General features: G+C 35.4%; 1 protein-coding gene and 1 pseudogene across 7 annotated transcripts in view; one reads left to right on the top strand and one right to left on the bottom strand.

The window, feature by feature from the left end:
- LOC114025739 (zinc finger protein 184-like) overlaps positions 1-11,795 on the top strand; it is a 48,866-nt gene extending 37,071 nt beyond the window's left edge. For 6 of the 7 annotated variants that reach the window (XM_027839227.1, XM_027839226.1, XM_027839225.1 and 3 more), the window contains exon 6: positions 1,461-4,451. In XM_027839227.1, the coding sequence (XP_027695028.1) occupies positions 1,461-3,424 (1,964 nt within the window). In that variant the 3' untranslated portion in view covers positions 3,425-4,451. Of the gene's footprint in view, positions 1-1,460; positions 4,452-11,731 lie in introns of those variants that run through there. The other variant, XR_003567066.1, reaches the window with a different exon arrangement.
- Positions 7,171-18,339, bottom strand: LOC114025707 (annotated as a pseudogene).
- Between the last annotated feature and the right edge of the window lie 1,945 nt (positions 18,340-20,284).

Raw genomic sequence — 20,284 nt, forward strand, 5'->3', positions numbered from 1 at the left:
AACTTTGCTTCCAGTTATATTCCTTTCTTTATACTCTAGAACCTGGCTTCAGCATGCATTGATTTTTGGAAACTGCTATTAAAAGGCATCATTGGTTTCTTCTGTTTAAATCCAGGGTTGTTTTCATAATCTTCGTTTTCTGTCTCTTTCCCTATGAGATGGTATTGAATAGAATCATGGAATGTCACAATTGAAAGTGTTCAACCTGTACTTGAACAAGAATCTCTCTATAACATGGCCACTGCCTGTAATCCAGCCTTGCTTGAAGATTTTTCTTGTCTTGGCAACACTTGCTCATCTTTATTTCCTCAATATCTCCTTTGTTTAGCAGTGCTTTTATTTATTTCTTCAACTTTTCGGCCTCTTCTTAAATGCCAAGTGTCTTTTGGGGTGTCAAGTGATATCATTTTTAACCTTCCAAAGCTCTTTGTGAGGTAGATTGTACAAAACCTACTTTTTCTTTGATTTAATGGAAAAGAGCTTTTTATTCCAACTACTCCTAAGACAAGGAATAAAGGTGAACTTCAGCAAATTAACAGGATTATTTATGTGCCATGTGTCCCTCAGAAGATCTTTCAGCATCACCAGGCTTTAGTGACTGTTTATGGGAGGCAGGTTCCCATTTCCAATTGGTTCTGCTTTTTGAAATGTACTTCCCATGTTGCAAGGTGAAAGCTTCTTTGCCTTTGATTTTTAGGCTAAAGAAATTGCTCGGTGCTCCTCTACACCCCAAAATATGTAGTGTGGCAGATATTTGATAAATAAGTTTTGAATTATAAGATGAACAGGTATAATTGTTTTCCACTTAACTGGGGATTTTTAAGAAATTAGTGTTAGAGTAAGTTTACTTTGACAGTTTTGTGTAAGGTATTTTGGAAAAATCCAAATGTGTGATAAAAAAAAGTCCTGTCTTCTGATCATATCCTGCTTTCACCAGTATTTGCTTATCTTAATATTTCCTGTATCTCCTTTGTTTAGCCAATCAAAGCCCTTGTTTATTCCTTTCCCTTTTCAGATTATTCTCAGATGGCAAAACTGTTATGAGAGCAGTCAATAAAGATTTATGCCTATAAATAGTGTTTTTAGTTTTCTAAACTCTCTATTAATAAGATACATAGTACAAAGTATACACTCATTGCTTTAGTGGGAAAAAACTTTGGAATTGGTTTCAGATGAACTGTGTTCAAATCCCATTTCTGTTCCTTATTAGATATTTCCCTGTGGATACATCATTTAAATTCTTTGAGCTTCTTTTTTCTTTATAGAAAATTACAGTGATGATAATTGTGATAATTACCACACAGGGTTTCTGTGACAAAAACACTTTGTTGATATTAAAGGGATTGTAGAAATACAAGTTGTTTCATGAGGCATGTTCTGCATTTTGTTATTCAGTTCTTGAGACAATAATTTTATTTCTCCCAGCAAAGAGGGTGTTTATATTTTTAAATTTCTTTCAGATTGGGACATTGGACCTGAAGTGGAGTTTATTCCAATGTGGGGAACTACTGTAGACGAATCATCTCAGGAGACACTAATGGAAAGAACTATGGGGCATAATTCCTGGGACTCTAGACTGGAAGAAGCTTTTAAATGTTATGGTTCACTAGTGAGGCATCAGGGCCATCAGGAAACACATTTGAAACAAGTAACAATCACACGTGAAGAAACTTTAAGTATGGAGAGAGGCTCTGAAAACAATGAATTTGGGGGATGCTTCAGTCTGAGTTCAATTCTAATTACACAACAGAGAGTTCCTATAGTAAATCAGTCAATCAACAATAATTTATTAGGTGCCTACTATGTGCCAGGCACTGTGTTAGGTACTGGAGATACAAATAGAATAAATGAGACAATCCCTAGTCTTTATAGCTTTGACACACATGGAAAGAGTTTCCAAGATAATTCAGAATTAAATAAATGTCAAAAAATCTACACAGGGAATTATAGATTGATGTATAATGAATTTGGGGAAACCTTAAGCCAGATTTCACAATTTAACCTTCATCATGCAGATCATTCTGGAGAGAAACCCTATAAATGTAATGAATGTGGGAAAGCCTTTACCCAAAGGGCAAGCCTTACTCAACATCACCGTATTCATTCTGGAGAGAAACCTTTTAAATGTAATGAATGTGGGAAGGCCTTCACCCAGAGGGCACATCTTACTCAACATCTGTTTACTCATAATGGTGAGAAACCTTTTAAGTGTTACCAGTGTGGGAAAGCCTTCATCCAGATATCACAGCTTAATATTCATCAAAGAATTCATTCTGGTGTGAGATCCTATATTTGTAATGATTGTGGGAAAGCCTTCACCCAGAGGACAAACCTTACTCAACATCAGAGGATTCATTCTGGAGAGAAACCTTTTAAATGTAATGAGTGTGGGAAAGCCTTTACCCAGAGGGCACACCTTACTCAACATATGTTTACTCACAGTGGATCTAAACCTTTTAAGTGTAATGAATGTGGAAAAGCCTATAGCCAGCTTTCACAACTTAATGTTCATCGGAGAATTCATTCTGGAGAGAAATCCTATAAGTGTAATGAATGTTCAAAAGTCTTTCCCATGTGGGCAGAACTTACTCGACATCTGAGAACTCATTCTGGAGAGAAACCTTACAAATGTAACGAATGTGGGAAAGCCTTTACTCAGAGGGCAAGCCTTACTCAACATCACAGAATTCATTCTGGAGAGAAACCTTATAAATGTAATGAATGTGGGAAAGCCTTCACCAAGAGGGCACATCTTACCCAGCATCAGTTTACTCATAGTGGAGAGAAACCATTTAAGTGTAATGAATGTGGGAAAGCCTATGGCCAATTTTCACAGCTTAATATTCACCTAAGAATTCATTCTGGAGAAAGATCTTATAAGTGTAATGAATGTGGGAAAGCCTTCACCCAAAGGGCAAGCCTTACTCAACATCAGAGAATTCATTCTGGAGAAAAACCTTATAAATGTAATGAATGTGGGAAAGCTTTCACCCAAAGAGCACATCTAACTCAACATCAGTTTACTCATAATGGAGAGAAACATTTTAAGTGCAATGAATGTGGAAAAGCCTATAGCCAGATTTCACAGCTCAATATACATCGACGAATTCATTCTGGAGAGAAATCCTATAAATGTAATGAATGTGAGAAAATTTTCCCCAAGTGGGCAGACCTTAATCGCCATCAGAGAATTCATTCTGGAGAGAAACCTTATAAATGTAACGAATGTGAGAAAGCCTTTACCCAGAGGGCACACCTCAGTCGACATTTGCTTACTCATAGTGGAGAGAAACCTTTTAAGTGCAGTGATTGTGGAAAAGCCTTCACCCAGAGGGCATATGCTCTTCAACATCAGAGAATTCATTTGGGAGAGAAGTGCCTTACACCTAGTAGGAGCTTAATAAACATTTGTGAATTGAAGTGAATTAAAATGCTTTCCTGAAATCTAAGTAGCCTTTGTCTACTGCAATGATGTCAAACTCAAATAGAAATGGGCGTTCTAATCTGTATGTAAGGGTCCCTGTGCCAGCATATTGACTTAGTTTTAAAATGTAATGTTATCAGTATATTATTGTATTTTTATTTATTTGGTTCAGTATTTCCCAATTACATTTTAATCTGGTTGCTACACTCCAGAGCAGGTTTAACACCTTCGTCTACAGCATTGTTATGCTCTACTGCCCGGTCAAATTAAGAAAAGGTTTTTGATAAAGCCACGTCAGTTCTTTTTTTTTTTTCCACACCAATTTTTAATTAGTTTAACTTCCCTTTCTGGCTTATGAACCACCCACTGCTAATGTGGGAATGGAAGTTAAGTTTATTCATTTATAGATCAGTTTGCAGACCCGTTTAGTTTTCCCTTTTTTTAAAAAAAAAAAATGGGGGTGTTTGTCCTTTTCCTAAAGCTCTTTCAGAAATTATTGATGGTAGCTCAGTTTTCAGATCTACCAATTCATTTAACATGCTAGTGTGTAATAACTGGTGACATGAACTCATTGAGGGTAGCTAGATGCTGCTTGAGTGTCCCCTCACTTATTTTGGGTTTACTTGATGCTCTTAATTTTTCTTCTAGTCTCCCCAGTCCATAGATCTTTCTTCTTCGAAGAGAAAACAATATAAGAGGTAAGTAGATCAGTCAGTCATTTAACAGTCATCTCTTCTGATGATGTAGTATGCTCATTTCTTGGCAGAAGTGATAGATTAGTGGAACAGAATGAATGAGACACTTTGAGACACTGGGGGTTTCTGCTGGGGGAAGACTTAGGAATGAAGGTGGGTAGTGATAGTGATGCACAAAAGAGAAGAAAACATCAATGAAGCATTTAAGAAATACACAGAAGAGAGGAGAAAAAAGTTCAGAGAGGGACACAAACAAGAAGGGCAGTTTTGTTTCAATCATTAAATTTAACGTTCTTTAAAAATGTAAGAGAAGTTCATGTTTCCTTTTTTTCTGTTTGTGTATTGAAATGTTAAAGTTAAAATTAAAAATAAATTTTAAAAATCATGTTATCATCAGCCTGTCCACTCTTAGCTGCAGTTTCTTCTTTGATTTTCCTCTTACCCACAGCCTAATTAAAATAACCCTTTTTTATCCTTAGCATTCATTGGTAGTCTCAGCTTATTCTAGGCTTTTGCATTCTTGACACAATATTTATAGAGCTGTCCTTTTTTGTGTTCAATCTTAGTTGTCCTTCCTCCCTTCTTCCATATTTGCCCTTTTAAGAACTGAAACGATGAGTTCCATGTTCATCCACACTTGAGGCTTTCTTTCCTCACCTCATTGGAAAGTTCTTGCTGTATCTGCAGAATGTTATTCCTGAGAGCTTTACATTCCTTGTGGGCTAACTTCCTCTGCCAAGCAATAGGTCATTGGATCCTACTTACTTTTTTTTCTTTCAATTCTTTAGGAGAACTCTGTTCTCCTAAAATCTCAGGTGCACATCGAATTCTGCTTGGCTTTCATTTCCTCTAACACAAACTCTACAAGGGAGTGACCATTGGTCTAGGCTTCCTGCCATTTCTGCTTCAGGAGTTTAGTTGGTTCTTTTCTGTTGAGAAAAATTAGGTTCCATTTCCTTTATTGCTCCTCTACCTTTTGAAGGTTGAAATCACTATCAAAGCAAGTCACAAATTTATCATCTGCATTACTTTTGATAGAGAGTGTGGATAGTTAAAGTCCTCCATCACTTTTTTTTTAAATTTTTCTCAAACTCTTCATCTAATTTCTCTCTTTGTCTAGTTTGTCTCTTTGTCTATATTCTAATATACAAGTGGATCTGTAATCTCACTTACATAAGTATTCAACAGTGTATCCTATCCATGCCTGTGAATCTTTTGGAACTCTTGTACATGTCTTCTCATAACTTTAACATCGGTATTACACCTAATGTGCTAGGGGCCTAATTTAAATTCTCTGACATTGCCGAGGTACCAGTGGTACACACAGGTTCATTCTTGCTGCGTGACTGGACATCTGCCTTCTTTCTTTTAAACCATACTCATCTTTGATAACATGGGATCATAGATTTAGAACTGGAAGGGACCTTGAAACCATCTAGTGCAGCACCTTTCTGCCAGAAGGCTGTGTTTCAATGTGAATGCTAAAACTATCAGATCCTGGATGTAGAAGCTGGAAGGGACCTCAGAGGCATCTAGTTAAGTACTCCACTTTAGAGAGGAGGGAATTGAGTTCCAGGGTCAGGGACAGGATTTGAACCCATGTCTTCTAACTCTAAAGCCCATACTCACCACTGTACCACACTAGCTCCTATATCCTTTATATCACTTGTTTCTTGCTAAAGCTTTTAATGCAGTTGATATTTTCTATTTTATCTTTTGTGGTCTCCTCTATCACTTGTTTAAGAATCATACTGTATTTATTGATGCTTTTTTTTTAATTGCTGTTTCTTCCCAATGATTCCTTCCACCTATCAGAGAACCTTTCCTTGTAACAAAGCATAGATAAGCCCAACAAATAAATGTATTGGCTATGTCTGACAACGTAAGCTCATTCTTTTGCTATTGTCTACTGCCTGTCTGCCAAGAGCCATAGATACAGAGCTGGAAGGAACCTAAGAGACCATCTAGCCCTTTACCCCATTTTACAGATGAGAAAACTGAGATGCAGGCAAGCTAAGTGGCTTGCCAAAGATCACTTGTCTAGCAAGTATCAAAGTTGAGATTTAAGCCTACATCCTTTTTCTACTCTTCCGTGCTGCTTTCTTAAGTCAAGGTTTGACACCAAATTGGCCAGTTCACAGTTTCAACATTAATCTCCTCAGAAGGAGATTTAGAAGGGGACACAGGAAGCTGGGCAACTTTGTTACTATTGGGTTAAATATATACTTTTAAGAAGCTGCGTATAATAAAAGTTTATAGTTTCTTATTTTTAAAAACATCAGTATAATATTGTACCAGTGTTCCCACAGCTCCTTAGATATTGAAACTATTTTTGTCTTTTGTAATATTTACCAGTCCCATGGATATGGGATGAAACTTCAGTTTAAATTTGTATTTTTGTTATTAATTGGAGCCTTTCATATGGTAACCAATAATTTGCATTCTTTTAAAACCGTTAATATTCTTTGATCACTTTTGGGAATGATTCTCAAAGTTCTCTTAATTGTTCTTAAAATATTTGTATCAATTTCCTAAATATCTAGGTTATCTGGCATTTATTATATATTTTCTGTGAAAAGTTTTTTCCAGTTAATAGCTTCTTATTCTAGCTTCACTGATTTTATTTGTGCAAAAGCTTTTACATTTTATATAATTAAAGTTGTCTATTTTATCTTTTATAATTACCTTTATCCCTTATTTGGCTAAGGATTTCCTCCCTAGTCATATGTGGTTATGTAAGGTACCTCCTTTCATTCTTTGATAATTTTTATTTTTATGATAATGATCTTTTATATTTAGGTCACATCCATTTGGAGGCTACCACCATCCTCTCAGTTCCCCAGACTCACAACCTAGATGTCATCTTTGACTGTTCACTCTCTTTCTCCCCTTATATCCATCCAATCTGTTGCCAAGGCCTATCCATTTTACTTTCTGTTTGTTTGTTTATTTGTTTTTGGCTAGGCAATGGGGTTAAGTTACTTGCCCAGGTTCACACAGCTAGTAAGTATCAAGTATCTGAGGCTGGATTTGAAATCAGGTCCTCTTGACTCCAAGACTGGAGCTCTATCCACATCATCACCTAGCTGCCCCCCATTTTACTTTTGTAACACCTCTTGCATACACTCCCTTGTCTCCTCTGGCATTGTCACCCCCTGGTTCAGGCCCTCCTCATCTCTCATGCCTAGACTACTACAAATGCCCACTAGTTGGTCTGCCTACCACAAGTCTCCATTCAACTGCCAAAGTGAGGTTCCTAAAACACAAGTCTGGAATAAGCCTGACTATTGCCAAATTACTTTCCAGTTTTCCCAGCAATTTTTTTTTTTAACTTCAGCACATTTAAACTTTTTATTTAGCCAGACAAGACAGGTTTCTTAAAAACAACAGATAACATTTCTGTTAGGTTCATCTTCCACATACAGTGTTCTTCAAAACAGAAACAAATGCTTTTTGTCAGGTAACATGCAAAGGCAAACAAAGTAGTCAAAGTGTAATAAAAAGGTGAATTTCAATGTTTTTTAGAAAAATTTATCCCCCTAGATATTCAAGATGTTCGAGATATTCAAGATTCAAAGACCTCCAAATCAAGAGAATGATCAATCTCAAAGGTTTCTTCTGAATCTAACTTTCTTTCTCCATGTCTTTCTTGGGAATCATCCAGAGAAGCCAATGTCTCATTTGTGTCACTTGCAAAAGTTTCTTGAGATGCATCATCATATTCTTGAAGATTAAGACCTTTAATAGCCTGCTTCATCTTTCCCCCCAAGATTTGCATTCTCCTTTTCTTAGCAGCTTTTTTATTTTAATATTCTTTTTGGTTTTCAATATAGAAAATTTCCTTAATTTGTCCCTCAGTCATGCTTGGTGTGTTTTTCAGAAGATTCAGATAAACTTCACCCGGTATTCTTCTGCTACCATTTGTTATTAAAAGTTTACCATTTTGTTCAACTTCTGCAGTTTCCATCAGAAGCTCAATTGCTTTTTTGTTTCTAATTATTCTTACTACTCTGGCTGTCAGATCTTTCTTTGGTTCCTGAAGTCTGAAAGAAATTCCATCTGCTGCTTTTTCTTCAGGATCCTCTTCTGTAATGTCATGTCGACCTTTATAGTTCATTTCTAATCTGTTTCCTAGTCTGTCTTTGATAGGTCGTTTCCAATTCATATAACCTTGTCCGTTTTCTTCTTTTGGACTGGCTTTTTTATCATCACGCATATATTCATCTAACTCTTTGTCTAGTTTTTCAGTTTGTGATTCCCTCATTATCTTCTTAGCCAGCATACTTGTATGCTGTAGTCTCTGACTGTCTGCTTTTGTCAATGTGGCCCTCCATTCCCAGTATACCAAGTTCATTAGCCACTGCATCTTGTCTCTGTTCCTATACCACTGCACCCCATCTTCTTCCCTCCCAGAATATACTGTTTCTGATTGTTCTGTACAAACTGAAAAGGCTCTGGTTTGGGAAGAGGATTAAAACATTTCTGTCTCTTTTGTTTACAAAGATAGTTGTCATCATCTGAATCAGAAAAGCTTTCCTCACTTGATTCTATACCCTTAATAGTTTGATAATGTGATACTGGAGAGACTGTAATGCTGCTTTGGAAAAGCCTGGGTATTGGTCCTTTCTGAGGCCACTTCTGGCAGCACTGCAGGAAGTAGTTCCACCAAGTCCAGGGCCTTTTCTTCCTCTCCCACAGTGGCTGGTGGGGAGCGAAGGGCCTGGTTCCACCTATTCTTCACTCCTCCCCCACCTTGCCCCACCCCTTTTCCCCAGCAATTCTTGTCAAATAGGGAATTATTACTCTAGTAATTTTGTGTTCCTGGCCTTATTAAACACTTGGCTACTAAGTTCACTTGTTTCTGAGTCTTGCTTAACAAATCTATTTCATTGATCAAGCTTTCTATTATTTTAACCAGTATCAAATTATATGATGATTGTTGTTGTTCAGTTGTTTCAGTCATGACTGACCCTTTGTGACCCCATTGGGGTTTTCTTGACAAAGATACTGGAGTAGTTTGCCATTTTCTTCTCCAGTGAATCTATTTTGTCAGGTAGTCAGAGGTTAAGTGACTTGCCCAAGATTACACAGCTAGCAAGTGTCTAAGGCCACATTTGAAGTTGGGTCTTCCAGACTCCAGGTTCAGTGCTCTATCTACTGGGCCACCGGCTACCTTTTATTTGATGATTACTGCTTTATAATGCAGTTTGAGATTGGATCATGTTAGACCGTCTTTTCTATTTTTTTCATTTCCCTTGAAATTCTTGACCTTTTGTCTTCCAGTTATATTTTGTTATCATTTTGTCTAGTTCTGTGAAGTTACCCTTGGTAGTTAAATTTGGACCACTCACTGCAGCCATTAGAAAGAGAACTCCTTGAATTTGAGGAATTTAAAAATGAGACTTGATCAGTTTTTCTTACCCATTTCAGTTTCTTCATTTGGTATTAAGTACCCCTCCAAATGACTAATTATCTGGTAGTTTAAGTATTCACACCAGGGAGGGGAAAAGGAAACATGTACAAGAGTTACATGTCCAAAGGAGATTATTATCAGTCAAGTATAGATAGGAGTGGTATATTGCCAGCTTCTAAGTCTGCCAGATTGGGCCACTGGCAACTTGCCAGATTTTTGTGGTAAGGCAGTTCTAAAAATGGCCTCTCAATGTTTATTGTTTTGTTTTGTTTTGTTTTGTTTTTTATATTGGTAAAGTCCCTTATCTGATTTGTGTTCTAGATACTCTTTCCTCATTAGGGGGTTCCAGGATAGTAATTGGTAGGACAAGGTACTTATCTGTGATATGTAATTCTAGATATATGGTTTGGGATCTTTGAGCATAGTAATTAGTTGAAGAAGATTAGAGCAAGAGAGGGGAATGGATGCCATCAAGAGAGGGGAATGTTCCATCATTTACATACATTTTCATAATGCCAAGTACTTGAGGCCCTCTGGGCTTGAATGGACATTTGCAAATTAATTACTGAGCAAAAAGGGGGTAACTTTTTTGGTTGACTTTAGGGATGAAAACGAAAAACAAGGAGCAGTTAACATTGGATATATACCAATTAGCTGGCAAATGTCAGGAAAATGACTTGGGGTATTCTCTCAAGTAAGAATCAAAGGCCTCATAGAAATGATTTTTTTTCTCCTTAGATTCCACAGGAGAGGGAGAATAATACACAAAGATCCTAACAAGGGGATATAGACCTTGTTTATAAATATACCTGTATAAATGTGTGTGCATGTATATATTTTATAACAAGCAATATTCATTAATTTACATTCCTCACAGTAAGGAAGGATAGCACTTGCATATATAGGATTTTAAGAAGCAACACCATATTCTTAAACATCCAATAAGACAGAGGTATAGAATTACCAAAAGCAGACATTATGGGAAGAATTGCAGAAGGTAAAGTCTTGGCCATACCATGGTAGTTTGATTGGTATGGCATTAAATTTATAAACTAATTTAGATAATCTAATTTGTTGGTACAGCCCAACCAGGAACAATAAATATCCTTCTGGTTTTTTGAGTCTTCATTTATTTCTGTAAAGGGTGTTTGGTAGTGGTATTCATGTGTCTTCAGTATGTTTTGGTAGGTTAACTTCCAGATATTTTGCATTTTGTAGTTTTTATGAATGGAATTCCTTTCTCTACCGCCTGCTGATGAATTTTTATAATAACTTTAGTTGAATCTTTGGCATTTTCTAAGTAACCCATCATACCATCTGCAAATAGAAACAGTTTTACTTCCTGTTGCCCACATCTGTCAATTTCATTTTCTATCTCATTGCTATATAGTAATATATCAATTACTTGAGGCTAGCAATAATTCTGATATAATTTCATTTTGCAGAAGCATGTATATGTGTTTTTATTGACAGTAAGTTGAGTCAGAATATCTGACTGATCAGATGAAGCTAGATTGAGCTGGTTTCCCTATCTGTAGTTAGTTTTCTGTCACATTCTATGCATGTGTTTCATTGATATTTTAAAAATTCTTTTTCAAATATCGTGGTTTCTAAGAATGAATATTACCTTAAGGAAGTGTGGGAAAGTTGTACCTTTTAAAGAGCACACTTCAATGACTATTAGAGATATTGAGGCAGTTTTTAGAGTGGGAAAATAAAATATTTCAAGGCTCATTCAAGACCTCAATGAAAGAGGATCTATCTCACTAAATCAGAGGAAAGAGGTAGAAAATTAAAAGCAATGTCAACACAAACTATTACTACTATGCAGCTTAATTAATCCTTAAAAAAACAGACCTTCAGAGAAATCTGACAGCTGAAGGGCTTGATACTGATTTTCTGGATAATATGGCAAAAGCTTTTTGAAGTTGGAAGAATATTGAGAAGAACAGTGTAAAAATAGTTACTACCAGATTACTAGGAAGAAAAAAAGCAATTGTCACAGGCAAGAGAATACAAAGCCTGAGTACTGAAGATTGGGAAAATGGTAATTTTTACTGATGAAATGCACTTTTTCATTCAAAACTATGCTAAAATTATTGTCATAAGAAGATCAGGTGACTATATAATCTGGATGTCTTTATCAGACTGTAAAATATCAACCCCCAAAAAACTTTGGTGATTTTTTTTTACTTCCAGTGTACCTGTGGGGAGTCTTGTTGTCCCCTTTGAAGGAATGATGGACTTTGATAAATATGTTGACATACTAAGAAGCAGAATTGTTCCAAAGCTATAGAAATTCCCAAATGGAGATAAAATGCTACAATCAGACCTTGTACCATGCCACATAGTAAGTGAAGAACTTTAAATGAGAGGAATATAAACTTGCATCATTGACCTAGGAATGTGCCTAATTTGAGTCCCTCATTGAAGACCTATAAGATATGAGCAAGGCTAGTCTTGAAAAAGTGGGCTATTTGTCAAAGGTATACTTAATATTTGATGTGATAAAAGTGTGGTTTCATGTTGAATTAAAGAATATGTTTAAAATCTTGTGAACTTAATACCATTTTATGTAAAACATGCATAGGGAAAGAATATTAAAACTTTTTAAAAAGTTGTGAAGTTGTAAGGTTTATTGTATTAGTCAATAAATTTATTTTACTTTAATTCTGTTAATGTGTGCGTGTAGCTAGAATTGTTTTTTTATCATTATATTAAATAATAAACACCACAGTAGATATCCCTGATTTTATTTTAAAAGCTTAACTTGATTTTAGATTCATTTTGCTTGTCATGTTCCCATTTCTCTTCTTAACCTCAGTTTCCCTAACTATAAAGAATTGGATCAGATGACCTTTTCATCCCTTCTAATTCTAATATTATGTTTCTGATTCTAAGCCTTTTCCATTTTCTAACCTAAATCTAAACTTTTGCTCCAAGGCTTGGTTTTAAAATTACCAGGCTTGCTCTCTAATCATGTTCTTACCTTTCCTGTAGGCTTAATCCCTCACAACCTGGACCAGCAACCTTCATACTGCATAACCCTGGGTACATCCTGTCTTAACCAGACACAATGCTACTGTGGCATCTAGACTGTTTAGACTTACCTCCTAACCCTCTCTTCTCTGTTTGTTTTCATTGTGCAAAACTACTTTCAGAGTTGATTTATAAGAACTGATGCAGATTTAAGTAGCAGAAGCAGTAAAGAAGCAGGGCAGGAGTAAAACAACATATACAAGGCTACAGTAAGATAAATAAAAAGCATGGGTTAGTGAGAAAAGTGCTGGATGAGTTAGAGTTCCTGAGTTTGAATGCTAATTCTGCCATTTACTAACTGTATGATTTTGAGCAAGTGATAATGTCTCTGGGCTCAGTTTTCACATCTATAAAATGAGAGTGTTGGACAGGTCACTTCTAAATTCTCATTCAGTTCAAAAATTCTTTGTTATTCTGCAGTAAGTGAGCAAAAATTTGGTTCATTCCAAAAATTCATGACAACTAATTCATCTTGGGGATATGCCCCATTAGTGAAACCTATACTCCAGACCAACCAAAGCATTTTGAAGGAAGTACCAGTAGCTGAAACTTAATCATATGTCTTTGTTCCTTCAACATATTGCCTGATGAGGATGTCCACGTCCTCTGGGAGATACTTTTTAAAAATCTCCAAAACATACTCTCTTATCCATCAAGTAAATCAGTGAACTCCCTTGATTACCCTCTACTTTTAACTACTTGTCTCTTAGGTTTATTAAGGGGAAAAAACTTAAAATATCTCTTTTTTTGTGGTCTAGATCTATGATTTCAGTGGTATAGGGAACTCTCAGGAAGCTCATTTACCAATGCAAATAAGAAACTCCTTTATAATTTATAATCCATGAGAGTTGTCTGGACACTGGGAGGTTATGTAACTTTTCCAGGATCATAATGTCAAGTATATATTACAGAATGGACTCTTTAAGTCTTTTTTACTTCGAGGCTCACCTTCTTCCCATTATACTATGTCCTTAGGGCTTTGTGACATCTAAAAAAGTTTGAGAGGCATAATTTCTGGATAATTTAATCATTTTGTTAATGCCAGCATGTTTATTAATACAAAGATGGTCATTTGGCCATCTCTTTCTTAGACCAAAGACAATCATGGCAGTAGGGCTCACAGCTCATATGTCCTTTGGAAAAGGAGTGTTCCTGAGGGTGGCAATCAGCTCTGATTGATTAACAATGAGAGAATGAATATTACAATGAGGAGCTGAACCTATTCAAATGAACTTTGATTAATTCATTTAATTCTAAATTACCCCCTCTTTGGGCAATCTATTCAAAGAATTTATTCCCACTCAAACCTGAGTGATGCAGGATGGCTTTCCCACCTGGATGGGGTCTGAACAAGATTGTTAAGAAAGTTAATCCAGTCTCATTATCAGTAATGTTCTTCAAGAGACTAGATTTTTGAAATCGGAACTTTAGAAAAAGGAAAATTTGGATTTCCCCAAATCATTGGTTATTAATAATCATTTCTCTCATTACCCCATTTTATTCTATTGAGAGGCACAGCTTTCTCAATGAATCACTAACTGATATAACAAACATTTCATCAAAATTTCTAACCATGGGGCTTATGAGAGGAAACAATATAAGGGGAAAGATGGGCAGGTGCATTGATAAAATCAAAGGGGGCAATGCCCTTTGATAAGTAGATCTTACAGATAAAAGGGACAAAGAAAGTAAACAGTAAAATAAAAGTCTCATCCCTTTGGTTCTTTGGAAACATCTGATACAGCTTTCTGGCGTAGGTGTGATCTCACTGCTCTTCTCTACCTACAAAATTGGTTTTAGCATGATTTTAAATGTACTTTTCCAATAACCAGGTTAGATAATGAAAGTTAGCACAAACCTTATGTCTCTATTATTAGAAAAGTTAAATCTGGAACTTTTTAAACCAGGGAATTTACATTTTTAGGTTGGCCAATTTTCACATGGATATACATACATACATACATACATGCATACATAGAGAGAGGGAGAGAGAAAACTCAGATACAAACAGAAAATTAGAACCCAATTTTTATACTTGGCATTATTCATCCCCCCATTAGGAAGAAGAGATTTTGCTAAGGAAGTAATAACAGGACACTTTTCATAAGAAGATGGACTCTAATGCAAAAATGAATTCATTTAAAAGTTGCCAGATTAATTTCAATTGTAATGAAAGGTCCTGGGATGGGGCATTAAGTTATTTATAACAAGACATTTTCAACTTCTAGCCATGCTCCAACAATAACTCCTAACAAAAGTGCATGTCCCTTTAAGGCATTTACAAGATGGACCACAAGCTATTCTTCTTCTAATTGTACTGATATTCCTTTCATTAAGAAAGAATTGAGACGGTTATGATGTTAACCTCACTAAACAACAGAATTATATTCTGGTTTCACAAGTCTTTGCATCATTTGCCTAATTATCCCCATATCATTATTGGAAATTAAAAGACCTTAACTTACTGAGGAATACATAACTAGTAACAGGTGTCAAGGCTAAATAGTTAGTTGTTTGGAACATAGCACTAAAATTCTAGGCCAAATAGGTCAAATCTTATACCTTGCATCTCACCATAGTAACTCAGATGTAGTTCAGCATTAACTTAAAAGATCTATTTATTTGTACCTAAAATAATTATAGAATTTTTCGTAAAAGAAGACTCAAGGACATAGGGAATAATGCTTCCCTAACTTCTTGTTAATTCCTGGCAAAAGTTATATAGATAGCCAATTGCATTGAGCCAGGCTTAAAGTCAGCCAGGTGGGATATTTTCCATTCATGAGGAAATGTCATACTGGGGAAATTAAATAAGAGAAATCCTATCTTATCCCATGCCAAGAGTAAATACTCCCAGCCTTTCCCATGAGAGCTTCACCTGCTGTTCATGGATGTAAAAGCCCATAGGGTTACTGACATCATGGATCATTGGCTTAACAGCATTCCTTGATGATCATACCTGGAGTCAGACTCAGAATAATATCAGTTAACAGTCCCATAAGGTCTTAAATGGCAAGTTCTGCTAGTCAGAGCTTCAGGTAGATTCAGTTCTCAAAGGAAGTATTGACCATAATCTCACATTTGGTAACAGTAAGAGATTCATTACAGAAAAAATCATAACCTATCTTGATAAAACTAGTACTCATGGTAAGGAGATGCTTTTTCATCCCTAAGTTCAACATTAAACAAATGATTTTGCTTTAAGATGCTTAATACCAAACAACAAAAGACTTGGGATGGGATGTGTAAATATATTAATCCCAAACTGTATACAGAGAACAGCTTATATGAAACATGTAAAACATGTTCAGTTATTAACCATGTTCAAATGGACATAAACATAGACTACTGCTCTCAAAATCCCTTTAAACAATGGGAACATCTTTAAGGTGACTCTTAAGTAGTTGGCATGCATTGCTACACATATTCTAATCCTAGATTAAATAACAAACATAAGTAAAATCAGATTTCCCATTAAGGTGGCACAAGATGGATCATAAGTTGCTATTCTTCACTAACATAACTTACTGTACTAAAATCCTATACTTCAAACATAAACAAAAGAGGTTCTTGACTTTAACCTCACAACTTAATAGATCTTTGTTTCACAAATTTTTTTACCTTTGTCTAATTATATGATTCTGAAAGAATGAGACACTTCAGGAGTTAAATCTTATACATATGACAACTTTGAGCACTAATTTAACTCTTGTTTAGGTTGGGAATGACTACAAATTCAGATCAAAACAGCAAGATCTTTCACACTTACAACTTATTACAGTAATTTGAATGCCTTAGCATTAATCTAGTAAGTAATAGATTCAGTATTGCAATAACAAACTTCAACTATTTGTCTACCTTGATAATAGAAATTTGCTATAAGTGTTAGAAGCAGGGACATGGTTACAAGCATCAAACCTGGTCCTTAAGGCCTATACCATTATAAGTAGCCTAGCATATGGAAGCAGGTGGACAGATTTCTTATATAGGAAAATGAATTAGGAAGAATCCAACCTTAGCTTTCCCAAGGTAACCTCTCTACCTTATTCCCAGGAACAGATATTCACTAGAATTAGATCTCAGATGTCACTCCTATTGAGCTGCTGACTGTTGATGTTTTTCTCAAGGAACTCATTTAAGGTCAGTCCAAGGACACAACAAACCTGATAATGAAACTCCAAAAAGAATATTCAGGGTTCCAAAAAAGTTTCCTGCTCAAACAATAAAGCCAAATTATTGCAAGAAATGAGCTTATGAATAAAATTTAGTAGGCCTTCTAAAAATCACACAAAAGTTTTTCTAGAGAAGTTTTTTTTTACTTAAATATTCCTTCCTAAAATTATTTCCCTTTCTTCAAAACAGCTTAAATTTTATCCTGATAATTTTTTTTTTTGCAATGGTGAGGAAATTCAGTTTTTCTAAGCAAAAAAAACCCCAAACAACCAAACAATTAAATTAGACTTATCACAATAATAAAGTTTATCAGATCTTTAAAAATATACTCGATATCTTTTTCTTCTTTTTATCTTAAAATATATCACTAAAAATCAAGAAAATAATTACATTCTGTAATCCCACATAGATAGTAAAGATGTGATATACATATGTATGTATGTATGTATACACACACACTAACACACACATATAACCTTAGATGAAACTCACTCTACATAATAAGCAAGCTTGAAAATTACACCCCAATTTTGTGCAAGGATTACTTGTATCCCATTTACTCAGTAGGAATTATACAACACAAAAAAATTCTTGCACAGGGTTGATAAAAATTTATGATTAGATGGTTCCAAGAATTCTTGTAAATTTACAAAGGGGATTTTACAAAGTCTTTTCTTTGTACATTTACCAATTTTCCTTTTTAAAATGTAAATACTTGATGGGTTTTAACATTATGACAATAACTCCAAATAACTTAGTTAACAATCTCATAATTTTCATAAGTGATAGTCAAATAATTTTTGGTGAAACTTCCTCTTAAATATAGTCAAAACTGGAAGTTTAAGTTCTTAATTACAGTGCTACAGAATATTACAACATGTGGACAGGAGGACTGATAAAATAACCTAACAGCTTTCTAACCCATTTTAAAATGTTCTTTTAACAGTACAATTCTTTCATAAGGACTCAAAAAACCTTTCAGTTGTAGTAATTCTTGTCAAGTTCTATGGGGATGGTAACTGAAATAAAGTACAGGAGAATATTATTATATATATGTATATATATAAATATAAATATATATATATATATAAAATGCCATTTTTCCATTTCCAATGACTCTACCATAAAATGTAAGCAAGGATACTCAAAAATGCGGAAACATTCAGAATTGAAACCCTCATTCAGACCTTCACATTCCAAAGGAAAAAGAAGTAGAGTGCAAAAGCCCATCAGAATGTCATTACTTCCAACCCAGTCCTCAGCGGGCCCTGTTGGCACAAATACAAATTAAATTGTAATGTCTTGAGCCCAAAATTGGAGCAAACAGTGTCAATAACTGAAGTATTTAAAAGCGTGAACATTGAATTTAGTCAGCAATGCTTGTCTTTTGTGAGTGAGTATTCACAAGTAACCTGAGATGCATTCTGCAGCTCATCTCTTTGAGTTTCTGGACTGTATGCTTAACCTTTCTGGATGTGCAGCAGGAAAGTGTCCATCCCTTTCCATAGAGCTCCCTGCTGGGCCCTGGGCCCTCCCTCCTCACCTGGAGCCCCGTCCACCCCCCACACCCTCCCCCAGACTCTTTTTGCCACCATTCTCAAAGGGCAGTTGAACAGAGAGTGTAAAGATAATTTGCTGTGGCATGGGCTGTAAGCCTCAGTGGAGTTTACAGGCAGCCTCAGATGGTTCAGCTTTAAAAAATTAAATTAGGACGCAAGGTCTGTGTTTCAGTTCTAGAAAGCGTGTGCAATATGTTAACGATGGCTGTGGTTGTCATCAAGTGCCTCATTCACCTTTAAATATGGTTAGGCTTGTCCTGCAATGCAGATGAAAGGGGTGGAGCTGGGCCCTGATTGGGGGGGGGAGCCTTCTGAGGGGCCTCTATTCTGCCTGGTCACATTTTCAGTCTGTTTCTCTATAGAGTATATATCCTAAAAAAAAAGTCCAGTCTGTTCAACAGCCTTATTCAGATTCAGCCTCTTTGATACCCTCCAGTGCTGTGCCTTAGTGGCTCCATGTGTAATTCGATGCACTGAGGATACACAACCACCACCATATGTGTACAGGATAATTAATGCCTCATATCAATCAGATGTCTATTTGTTATTGTGTTTGTTAACCCTTTATCTCTTAGTGTTATAAACTCCACTTAAAACTGATTAAAGTCTCATTCTTGTAAAAAAAAACCAAAACCCAGTACAATTCTTAATCTAACAACATCTAGTTTATAGGAGAAGTTGCTTTTCTGACAACAGAGCTGATAGTTTACCAAATTCTACAACATAAGAACATTTAGAAACATAACAATACGATAAACAATATTAAGTATTTAAAAATTGAAACAAACCCATTACCAATCAGGTGTCCTCAATTCAGATGAATGAGTTTCCATATTACCTTACACAGAAAATCATTCATCTCATCACTATTGGCATTGTATACTGATCACATCTAAAAACCCATATAAAGTTTTCAAGTATGAAGCAATTACATCTAATTAAAGAAATAATAAAAGCAGTTAACATTATATGAATGTTATAGGCTATATAAACCTTGCCCTGAAACACTATGTTAAGCACTTTGCAATCATGTGATCCTCACAATGACTGTGGAAGATGGGCACTTACTATTATCCCTTTACAGTAAACTGAGGTCAAAAGACATAAGGTAACTTGCTCGGGGTCATATAGTTAATAAATTTCTTAATGCCAGATAACAAATGTCTTTTGTGTTAGGTTCTAATTTACCATAATTATCCTGATAGGAGAACACACTCAGACCTGGTTATTTTTTTCAGCACAGATTTTGGCTTAAATAACATCAAATCCAATTTATAATCGCTAATGGAAACATTTTAATTTCCAAGGCCCAGTACTCTTAGCACTTCAAAAGAAAAAAAGAATTATTATCCATAAATTCATATATTCCCTCCCCCTCTTTTTTTTCCCCTTAAAAGACACATGGTGACAATTCCCATCTTTGTATAACCTTTTCCTCTATTTCCTTAAAAAGCTAGATCAAATCTCAATCTCCTGCCTCCTTTTCCTATCTTTGAGACTTTCCAGATAAGGAGCTGCCTTAGGTATTCCATCTTCCAATCCCCATCCTCTCAGGAATTTCAAGCTGCATATACTAGGAAATACATATAAAGTTTTACAAACAGTTTAAATTCACACCTGTTATCATTAAGTGAGCTTAAAGTGTGCTGGGCTAATGTATTATGAGATTCTAAGTTGAACCGCTTCTTTGGCCCAGTCAAAGAAGACACCTAAGTAATTTTATTTAATGATGTTAGTGCTTGGCCAGTTTCCCCAGGCAGAAACCTTCAAGAGCTTTCACAGAGGAAGGCACTTTAACCTAAACATATAGCTAGATCCTGAATTAAATTAAATTAAATTAAAATAAAGCAAGAACTTAATGTTACTGATTTTTTATTTTTTAAAGATATTTATTTCAATCTTTTAGCAATTAAATAAAAAACCCAAAAGAATTAAAGAAGAGTAAACTTGTCTAACAATATTTCTAAAACAATGAATTGTG

This window comes from Vombatus ursinus, unplaced genomic scaffold (assembly GCF_900497805.2).
Source record: "Vombatus ursinus unplaced genomic scaffold, bare-nosed wombat genome assembly UNPS02014832.1, whole genome shotgun sequence".
NCBI classification, from domain to species: domain Eukaryota; kingdom Metazoa; phylum Chordata; class Mammalia; order Diprotodontia; family Vombatidae; genus Vombatus; species Vombatus ursinus.